Consider the following 11402-nt stretch of genomic DNA (forward strand, 5'->3'; position numbering starts at 1 on the left):
TTCAAAAAAATGTAACATTTATTTAAAGAATGCAGAAAACAAGCAAATCACTGAGAATACAGTTCTATTCATTTCTCTAAAAAAACAAACAAAAACAAACCATTAAAACAAAAAAACAAATTCTTTGTGCAATTTTGACTTTAAATGTCAAACTTAAGCTAAACACATTTACATAAATCTTACATATTGAGAAAGGCACAGCTGGTAGAAGGTTAAAAAAATTACAGTGCATTTGAAAAAATACAAGATATTATACAGGAAATAATGACTTCCACAGCATTGTAGCACTCTGGCTAGCAGGAGTTCTGCTAGGAGTCAGTGAAGGTCCCTTGTCATGTGGTCACATGTCCGGCTCAAAGACTTTTTTATTGTGTTTAATAAAAAAAAATAAAAATCCTGAGACCTGCAACATCCAAAAAATGTGAACATTTGGAGATTTGGTATATTAAAAGGAAGGTTTAGCACAGGAAGAAGGGGAAAAAAAGCTGTATCATCTTCATTCACGACTTGCTCGCTGTTGTAGCAAGTTTTCTTTACTGGCCTATGTAGCCTGTAGCGTCAAATTCTCCAGTTATGGTCCCCTTTTGATCAAATTTTGATGAATTCAAAGACTGATCCTTTCATATATGTGCAGTAAACATTAAGCTAGAACAGTTCATTGACTGTTTCAAAGGTTACAAAATCCATTACTAAAGCTTACTAGTGATTAAATCACTAAGGTTTTAATCCACACACACAAAAAGTGTGTTGAAACTTTAAGTTGTGATTTTAGGGTTTAGGCTGTGACTCTTCTCTTGGTATTAATAAGATTTCGCCTGAAGGTGCTTTATGTTGTAAGGTAGAGACCCTACAATAATACAAATCTGTCCACAATTCACAAGGATCGCTACTCCTCCTGGAGTATTGGTCAGAGCTGACTCGAACCTGCACACAGTATTCACTTAATGGGTCGTCACCCAAACTGTGCTCAAGGTCAAAGTCAAGACTATGTTTGAGATTTCATGGATGCCTTGTCCAATTTTCAGAAGAACCACTCCTCCTAGAACACTGGTCAGATTTTAATCTATTGGGATTCATTAACAATTAACATGATAGGACTGTAAACGTCCTTGACTTTTTAGTGAATTTCAGTTCTTGTTCACACAGTTCAGCCAAGTAAGTACTTACTTTGCGTACTTTACACATTACAATAACCTGTGAATTGTGATGAATCATAATCCAGATGAGCTTCTATGTCAGTGATTTTCTGGGTTACAGGTCAGTTTATTTACAGATAAATCTTTCATGAATGAGCTTTCAAGTACTTGGATTTTATTACCTTGTGAATAAGCAGAGCTAAACATTTAACTGTCTGGCTCTAGCTTCATTTTCTGCACACATACGCGGGAGTGCCAACAATCCTGGCATGTAACACTAACTCTCAATAGGAAAGTATATTTCTGTGCTTTCTTTAAGCTGCTGGTATGAATCTATTAAGACTAGCCTCTGACACTGTGGTGTACACTAATTAGGAATGTGGATACTGAGTTTAGTTAATGCAAGGGGGGAAAAGCAGTATTATATTTCAGCTGGTCTGCATCACTGAAGCTTAGACAAAGTGAGACTGATAAAAAAAAAAATGACATGAGAAGTGTGATGAGGTCTGGCCTTCACTCAGATTCTTTGCTTGAAAAAAGTTCAAAGATTTCTGTCCTGAAGGAATGAAAACGCCAAACACATGTTAAAGCAAGTAAACATGAAAAAGGGGCCAATGCAGATGCTCTTTCTCAGAGAGCAAAGTTTCAGATAAGCTCCTGTTTCTTCTATAATCAATACAAAGCAACAGGTGTTGGATTTAAAGTGTAACAGAGCGAGTCCAAATCCTCGGCGGTTCATCTTCGTTTAATGGGCGCCGGTTCAGTGTTAATGTGGTCCGGCCCATTTCCCTGTTATCGTAGGCTGGCATCAAGACTTGTGGGAGCTGGAGGACAGCAGCAGAGGAGAGGTGGTGTCCATAGCGGGCAAAGGCACAGGGATGGGTCCGTTCAGCAGTGTGGGGAACTGCAGAAGGAGAAGAAAAAACTGGATTTTTGTATTTGTTGTGTTGTTTGTGTGAATGACAAAATAGTCTCCTGACCCAACAGGCCCTTCAGTGTTTTCCATGGATATAAATTAAAATGAAAACACATACTCTATTAACAGTCACTAAAAGTGAAGAAGAAAGATAAACTCGATAGTTTTAGAGTCATTTGTTACTTTTCCTTCAGTCATTTCTTTTTGTTCTTCTGCATGCTTTTACGAGCAAATCACAAAAAATCAAATCACCTTTAAAGCATATCGTTTTTATTTGTGGCTTTACGCTGACTCATACATTAGTCTGTTATATACTAACATTACTATGTAAGTATATAACAGACTAATGTATAAGTCAGCGTAAAAATTGTTTCATGCCAATGTCTAAACAATCTGCTGGAGGAAGTGCTTCAGGTTTCGAGACATTGTGAGGACGACACTGGGACCAAATCCTGTTCTGAGGACTAAAACTGTGTATTTGATGCTTGGTTTAAAAGTTTATTTGTTGTAGTGTGTGTGAGAGCTGACTTGGGTGGGAGAGACTCCTAACCAACCAACACTCTCTTTTCCCCCTAGACAACAGGAAGTTGCCCCCTTTTCTTGTCCACACCAAAACGGAAACATCTGCAGCTTATTTTGAAACCCTTGGCATAAAGTGAATCACACACACACCTCACACACATTATGTGAGAAAACAACTGCAACTGCTTGTCTCAATGCCATATGAAATGACTATAAAGAGCAGTTTGTGTAAACTGAGATAGTTTATGGGTACATCACTACACTTTCTTTTTTTTTTTTTCTTTTTTTTTTTGCCGCCTGTCCCGTTTGGTTCTTTTGCCATCAGAATTATTGTCTGAAGGCAAAGAGAGAAGCCCAACAGAATTACTTTACTAAGTAGACCATCCCTGCCTTGCCGTATTGGTCCATTGGATTGACCTTTGTTGTTATTATTATTTATTTTATTTTCAGTTGTTACACACGGGACAGACATGACCGGGGGGAGGGAGGGAAACAAAGACAGCGGGGAAGAGGAATAGTGATGAAGGGCAAAGAAAAGGGCAAAGAAAAGGGGGGGGGGATACATATTTTTATATATATCACCTGGATCACCTGTTGACAGAAAAAAAAGAGAAAACAAGCAAACAAAAACAGCAATATAATAAACACAACACCATTGCGATACTCTGTGTATATATATATATATATATATATATATATATATATATATATATATATATATATATATATATATATATATGTGTGTGTTCTTTGAGGTAGGAGCCAAAAAGGGTGTAGTTTGTGTGTGTGAGCACCCGTGTGTACACCTGTGAGCATGAGCGTGCTTGTATTTAAAAGGTTCCTTCATGTAATGATCTGCTAGAGTGTGGGGAGCCATAGCCCCGTCCTCCAGGGCATGAAGCAGGTATGGAGGAGATCCAGGCTCCAGACATCCAGAGGCCCCCAGAGCACAAGAGACCAAGGAAGACCAACGGAGGGGCAACCGTGCCACTATCCCAGAAAGAACACATCACTACACTTAAAGATGAAGACATTTATCTTTCCATGTCTTCATCAAGTAGAAACTGCCAAACATTTTCTGTTGGTTTTAGGTGAAGACATAGACTGTATGTAAAAGATGAGTTCATCATGGTTAGAAGTAGCATCTTGAAGCCTCCAGCTGAGCATTTTAACAGGTCTCAACATGATGAGTGAGGCAACCTGAGGAATTGTGCAGTGTCATTTAATTTCACACTTCGTGGCCATACAGTCATAACCTGCTTTGTGTCTGTTTGACCACAATTTACAAAATGAACATCATTCTGTAACAATCATTATTTTGATATCTTCTGCAGGGATAAATACTTGTTTTTCTAGCCAATGCAGTCCCCCTGGGAAGTACATCCATCGTTTATTTACAGTAGAAAAAGTGTAGTTTTTGCTGAATAACCATCAGTGACAAAACCAATGTAATCAGTGTAAGTGTAAGAATGCAGCAGACATGCTCTCCCTCCTTGGTTCTGCTGGCAACCACTTCCTCTTGGAGGTGGGTTCTTTATCCCCACTGTTGCCAAATGCTGCTCACAGAGGATCATTTGGGGTTCTCTGTCTAATATTTTGATCTTTGCTTTCCAATACCTTGAGTTGTTTTGTAACCTGGTGGTAAACAAAACTGAATCAAGTTAAAATCAAATCAACTTTTAACAATGTAGCTCGAACCTGTGGTCCGTTCCTGAAGTTAAGATATTTTTAGATTTAACAGAGGCTTGGCAAATATCTGCAGCTGCTGAAGACAGCCCATGCACATGCATGGAAATAAAAATAAATGACTGTTACCTGGAAGAGGGGCGCGTGGCTCTGCAGTTGGGCAGGGCTCAGGGGTCCCACTGGACTGAGGCTGGACCAGAATTGGATATTGGAGAGCAGAGGGCTGGGAGTGAGCAGCAGACCAGACGGAGTCTACATAGACAAAACCCCAAATGAAATGTCAGGGAATAAATACACCAAGAAATAGATGATGGTGTTTATTCTGGCAGCACATCCAGGGAGCTGTTCGCAGTCAGCGGCGAGGCTGTCGTGTCAGTCAGTCTCACCCAGAGCTCAAAGCCAAGTGTGCCCTCTAGTGATCTCAAACCGACTTGGCAGACTGTCTCCATGCAGACCAGGAAGCCCCACTCATGCAAAATTCATGACATCTACTTTGTGTCTTGGCTTTCTGAGATATATAAGAGCAGTTTGGTTTTCTTTTCTTCAACAGTCTGTAAAAGGTGAAGGAATGCTTTTGTGTTCCCACTGTCAGTACAGTTACACTTTCAGCAATGCTAGACTGCAGACGGCTGTATACTTATGGTTTTTAGCTGATGACCTTTACTTGATTGCCTGCCATTGATCTGTCTGGTAATTCCAGGACCTCAAATGTCTTTTGTTTTACCACTGAAAGCTGTCTTATGAACCTTGTTATAAACCATTTATTGATGTTCGGTCCACTGAACTAGATTAAGATTGTTTGTGGCGCATGATTTAATGGATTTTTGCTTCTTTACCAACCACAACCTACGAAATTTGAAAAAAAAAGAAAAAAAAAAGCAAACACCATAAACTTGTTTCTCACAGTTCTATTCTGGTTGTGATCCAGGAAGTGAAAAAGGGGGGAACGAGGTCTTTAAAAAGTTCCAGACTTTTTATTAAAATTCCCATGTGTTCCCGTGGGTGAAAGTGGGTTATACATACTAATATTAAATAAGTGTGCACATGAACGCAACTCAACTTTTGAAATAATGAGTGAACAGGTCAGCCTATACTTTTATTTTCCATCAGTGATGTATGCACAGCAGTGTATGATTAGTCAGTCTGGATAAGAGCGTTCGCCGAATGCCTGAATGTAGTCAGACTGTCCTGGTTTGGTCAGTGTGTTGTTGCCAGTGAATCGGAAGCTGCATGAACATATGGCTTCACTTATGAACCTCCTCCCTCCCTCCCTTCCTCCTTTTCTTTCCGCTCACCTCTTTCCATCTCCTCCCTGTCTGACTTTCCTCATCCAAAAATCTCTTCTTTCTCTCTTGTCTGACCCTCATCTCCTCATTCCTCACCTATTACCTACTGCATTTCTGGAAGCATGAATGTGTGTATAACAAGTGTGTAATGTGTCACGTTGTACCTGTGCTGTGAAGAAGGCTGAGGTCAGGGACCCAGATGGCAGAGCTGGGCTGTTGAGGGCAAGTGAGACAAGGTCACTTCCTGTCAAGAGATGTGAAGGGGCGGAGATTTCCAAGCCTTTCGGTTTTCTTCCTTTTAGAGGCGTACTATTGGCCAGTCCCCTCCTTTCTGGTGTTGTCGTGCTCTGTAACCTCTCCCTGTCTCTCTGACCAGATGACAGGTTTAGAGGTTGTGCGCTGGGCTCCAATTCATCCGCATCTGTGCTCTGGACTCCCCCTCTCACTAGCATATGGGTGGGGCTTTGCGGAGGGGAGGAGGATGAGGATGAGGAAGAGCGGGCCAGCTGAGGAGACGGCCTGGAGGAATGGGAGTTCTCGGCTGAGGATGGGGGTGGGGTGGAGGGGAGCGAGGAGTGGCCACGGTGGGTCATGAATCGGATGACAGAGGAGCCGTCATCCGGACGATCGGATCTGGGCTCTGTCTTGATTGGCCGGTGCTGCTCTAAGGAGTGGTGCAGGGAGCTGATCTTGAAGGAGGAGTACAGGCCGGAGTGGAGGTACTGGTTCCTCTCACCCCCATCCTCATCTTCAGCCTCGGGTTCCGATGCGGTGCCCCCGCTTTCCTCACTGCTGCGACCTGACTCCACCAGTGCAGGGTCCATCTTCAGAATCTCAGGGAACGACACAAACTTGTAGACAAACTTCTGACCGATCACCTTCTTGATGATGTTCTGCAGGAGAATCACGATGAGATGTGCAGTTCATTACAACTGAGGAGACAAACCACTTCAATGTTGTGTAGCTTAGATATATAAGTTGTGTACCTTGTCATAGTAGTAGCGCAGTGCTCTGCTCAGCTTGTCATAGTTCATGTTGGTCTTGTTCTTGCGCAGGCCCCACAGCTTGGCCACTTCCTCTGACTTGAGCAGCTTGAACTCGCCATCATTGGATGTCCAGCAGATAAGATGTTTGTGGCTTTGGTCGAGCAGCAGCTGCAGCAAGAACTGCCAGAGTGTGATGGAGCTCTCCATGATGATGGGGAGGGAACGGGGACACCAAAGACACAGGTGAACTGCAGTAAAAAAATCAGATCAGGAGAAACAGTCAATCTGGAATGGCCTATATTCTTTTGCAGGGGTTGCTTCTGTATCTCTTTGTACATGTGTAGAGTGACAATAAATTCTTTACTGCACAAATCAGGAAGAGCGCATCTCTTCTATAGTTGAATCTGTACCAGAACATTCACATGTCAACTGTTGGACGAGTAAAATCATGTCACACATGAATCTCTGGAAGTTATGATGCTGATAGGAAGTGTTCTCCTTGCTGGTGCATTACAAGTCTACAACTTAAAGCGGCTTCTGTTGTAATAGCTAACAACTCTGGGTGGCTGTGGTTACAATGTAGCTGCCATCACCAGTGTGTGAATGTGTGTGTGAATGGGTGGATGACTGGATATGTAAAGCGCTTTGGGGTCCTTAGGGACTATTAAAGCGCTATATAAATACAGGCCATTTTTTTACTCCATGAATTCACAGTTAAACTTAAGATCTGATAGTCAAAGGAGCTTGTAAAGAAAAGTGTCTGGACTTCTTTAAGTTGCTTGAAGACGTTTCACCTCTCATCCGAGAAGCTTCTTAAGATCTGATATGACTTGGGCCCAAGTCTTGTCATCTTCATCTCCCCCTTTCTCTTCTCTCTTGCCTCATTCAGGACCTGTTTTTTCTTTTGTCCTTTTTTTACTGGATGAGTTGGTTCTTTATTGTAGTTTTTAATAATACATGTTTATGTTTGTCTAAAGACAAACATTTGATTACAAAAAAAGCCCATCCAGCTCTTAGTCCCTTTAGAATGAAATATCTAGTTCTTTAGCTTCAACATGCTACGATGAGCTAAACCAAAACAATGAGCTCAAACTATGGTGGCCCTGAGAGGTCAAATGCACTGCAACTCAAGAAATAAACTCACAAACAAAAAACAATTAAAAAAAAAATACTGCAGGATTTTTCTATTTGCTGGTGTTTCCTAAAGTTGCACTGCATTTGACTTCCAGGGCTGCCATATAAAAGACATTAAAAGGTCTTCTTATAAACTGCACAGTTGGCTGATAGAATTTGTGACACTCTGTGCATTACAAATATTAATTTTATATTAATAATGTTAATTTGGTGTCATAAAAATATTGATTAATGCAGCTTTAAAGCTCACTTTTATTAGAAATACAATACACCATTCCAAGTGAACTTAAATAAATGAGAACCTTGAACTTGGAAAAACAATCTAATTGAAGAATGGGGTGCTGTGTAAAATGTAAATAAAAATATTTGCAAGTCAGCTGATCCCTTTTACTGATAAATGTTGCTGTGCTTCAAAGATATATCTGGACATTGTTGATGGCATCACATTCAAAGTTCGCATTTGCATTTCACGCAGCGGGTTAACTTTTGTGGAAAACCGTACTTAAAGTACATCACAATACATGCAAGTCATCCAGAGTCCTTAAAAGATTATAGATTTTAATCTTTCCGAGACTCAAGTGTGAAAGAGGACATCATAAAAAGAAAGGAAAAGGGTAGTTGGTGGGTGGAGAAGAGAAAGACTGTTGGCATCAAAACAAAAGTGTATGCTGATCCTTCTTCTGGTTCAAACATGTTTAACACATGTTCAAATAACTCAACCTTTGAATAACAGAGTAATAAAAGAGCTTTTAGAACAGACATGCAACGGTCATCTGTGAATATGGATGTTTATCAAGGCATACGGGTAACTTTCAAGGGGAACACGTCATCCCCCCCCATGTGTTGGTCCTCCTCAAAAAGCAAAATAACACACTTGGGGAAACTGTCAGTGTATGTTGAATTATTACCCGGTGCTTTGCATCACAAAAATAAAACATTTCCATTCTATATTGATGCACAAAAGCTGGCGGTCACCCATGCATTTCCATTTGAAATGAAAATCAGCCCATTATTTGGTTATTTATGCTTTAATGACACACCCAGAAGATTTATACACGGGGTATGAAAAATTATTTGCTGCATTAAAGGTCATTTTCTTGCCAAAATCTTCCATTATTGTCAATCTTAAATGATCAGAAAGCCAACAGTGGTTAGCTCTGTTCGTATTTACTTGGATTACTTTCGCTTACAGTTGATTAGTGTGAGATATGTAAACCATGTGTCTGTGGGTACTGGTTTGTGTTCTTTGCTACTTCCTCCCGCTACTTGTGTGTGTGTGGAAGTGTGTGTGTTACAGGACATGTTGGGGTGGATCACTAGTGTTACAATTTCTGAAAAGAGCTCTTTGATCATTTTTCAGTTTTGTTTTAAGATGCAAAACAATTTCCAAAAACAAACTCCGACACTGCTCTTTGTGCTTCTTGTTATTTCGCATGTGTGCATGAGCTCTAGTATCACGTGTGTGACACAGAGAGAACGAGAGAGAGAGGTTCATACATTTGGTTGGTTGGTTTTTGGATGTTCCCATGGTGATAAAACAGGATGTGGTCAGTGACCTTCTGCCAAGGCAAGCCTGGGTTTTTAACTGACATGTTTACCTGTGGGTGTCTGCCTGTCGCTCCCTGCCTCCTTTGTCAAATAAATTAAATTACAGTGCCTGAGCTGCACACTGCGAAACGAAAAACAACAAATAACCGCTAATATTCAGAATAATCAACTACTGATTCGATCTAAAAATACAACGTACACCTTTCCCTTTGTGTCTTTCTGAAAGGAAACCAACCAGCAAAAGGGGGGTAGGGGGTGAAAGTGCATTTGGTGCAAACAATGACCCATCATCGTGAACACACACACACACACACAACCAAGCGTGTTCTCACTTCCTATTTCCTGAATGTGTGTGTGTGTGAAGTGATGGAAGAACTGTACTGATGTCCGTCTGTCTAAACGAGGACTTCCTGTCATTCAGTTTCAGGGGCGTCATTCCCGGTGAGAGACCTTTCCTATCCAGGACTTCCTGTCACAGAGACCCACTGGGAACGAACACACACACACACACACACGGTCTATACTTCTATATAGATCTGTTATATGGGGTATACATGTATGCCACGGTGTCAAACTTTCTGATCTATACTCTCCAAGTCTGTTGTGGAGATAAACAAAGCCACAAAAACTGCTGATTTATTTGGAATTTCAGAATAAAAGCAGTCTGGAGCACTGGTCCGCTGTTTCAGTGCTTAAAATTTGCTTGTCCATAAACTCCCTCTTCTTGTGCAAGCTCACAAGTCATGGAAGATCTGTACATCAAAATTCTCCTACTGCAAATGTTTATCCATGGGATTTTCTCCCAGTGTCTTCTGGGGGCTCTTCAGTCCAGCAGAAACAAACCAAAACCCACATATGAATCTATCCATTTTCTTTAGGCTGTGTATTTCTTATTTTTGGAAGTATGTCTGTGTGTGAGAGTGTATGTCTGTGGAAAGAGAGCAGGGGTTTCTGCTGGAACTCAAACGGTTCTTTGTTTTTGCACCAGTGACTCATTTTCAAGATGTTGTCTGCTGCCAGCTTCTATCCGGAAGCGCATGGCAATTAGTCTGCGAGGTCCAGACAAACCAGAAATTCTACTACTAGATTTTTAAAGGAGCCACGGCTGATTTTTTCCACAGCAGCCGCCACTCTAACCTCTTTTAATCCTTTTCTTTACCCCCAAATGTAGCTCCCATCAGCGGGGTCAGTTTTGATTCCAAAGCAGAGAGTGCTAAAACCGCAGCTTTAACACATTTTTACGCACAGCTTTACCTCGTTACGCACAACTTTACGCGCGACTTTAGTCGGATTTCAAGTTGACAGTGACTGTCTGACCGTTACAGGACTTCAGCAGATACACCAACAGCTAACGCGAGCTCGTTTCTGTCTTTCTATTACGCCCAAATGTGCTCAGACACATAACTTCAGAAAGTTGCCCATAGGAGGAAATATGGCACCTACCTAGCTGTGGCTGCTCCTCTGTCCGTGTGCGATGTGTGGGTTTGTGTCTTTAAAGCGGTGTGTGCGAGGTGTGTTGGGGCTCCATGCTGCTGCTGTTGCTGCCCCGCTGTCTGAAAGCGGATCCGCAGCTTTTCTCTCTCCTGCCTGCTCAGAGCAGGAAGTCGGGACGCGCAGACGGGGAACGGGCGCACTTCCTCTGGCGCAGTATTCCAGTCTGTGTAAACACATACACACAGGCGCGTGCACACGTTCACACAAAATTTCTACTTCCCATAAACACACCTCCTCTTTTAGAATACTCTCTCTCTCTCTCTCTCTCTGTCACACACAGACACACACACACACACACACACACACACAGAAATATTGTAATCCTGACTACCCTCAGCGCTGAGCCAAGTGACAACTGACGTCACCTTCTTCCTGCTCACCGGGAGGGGTTCCTGTTTTTACACACACACACACACACACACACACACACACACACACACACACACACACACACACACACACACACACAGTACGTTAAGTAAATCTGGGCCTTTGGGTAACTTTATTGTCCAAACTTTAGTTTCCTTATGCAAAAATCATCACCTTCTGGAGGTGGGTACAATGCATACACTTACAAAGCAAAAACTTTATTAAGTTTAATGAATAAATATATATGTAATATTTAAACGATTTAATATAAAACCTTTAATGCTCTCGACTTAAATACTTAGTATGGGGGCTGAGGACTTTGTTA

General features: G+C 41.5%; 1 protein-coding gene across 2 annotated transcripts; it reads right to left on the reverse strand.

The window, feature by feature from the left end:
• Positions 1 to 5: 5 nt before the first annotated feature.
• Positions 6 to 11400, reverse strand: elk3 (ETS transcription factor ELK3). Of its 2 annotated transcripts, XM_063460544.1 has the most exons (7): positions 11376 to 11400; positions 11040 to 11100; positions 10658 to 10871; positions 6533 to 6780; positions 5711 to 6439; positions 4390 to 4512; positions 6 to 2040 (listed from the first exon to the last, which is right to left on the reverse strand). In XM_063460544.1, the coding sequence occupies exons 4-7, from the start codon at positions 6737 to 6739 to the stop codon at positions 1945 to 1947; spliced, it is 1155 nt and encodes a 384-aa protein (XP_063316614.1). In that variant the 5' UTR covers positions 6740 to 6780; positions 10658 to 10871; positions 11040 to 11100; positions 11376 to 11400; the 3' UTR covers positions 6 to 1944. The 2 variants fall into 2 exon arrangements, with proteins under 2 accessions (XP_063316614.1, XP_063316615.1); XM_063460545.1 differs by lacking the exons at positions 11040 to 11100; positions 11376 to 11400 and having other exon boundaries at positions 10658 to 10875.
• Between the last annotated feature and the right edge of the window lie 2 nt (positions 11401 to 11402).

This window comes from Pelmatolapia mariae, linkage group LG17, assembly GCF_036321145.2.
Source record: "Pelmatolapia mariae isolate MD_Pm_ZW linkage group LG17, Pm_UMD_F_2, whole genome shotgun sequence".
In the NCBI taxonomy this organism is placed as follows: Eukaryota; Metazoa; Chordata; class Actinopteri; order Cichliformes; family Cichlidae; genus Pelmatolapia; species Pelmatolapia mariae.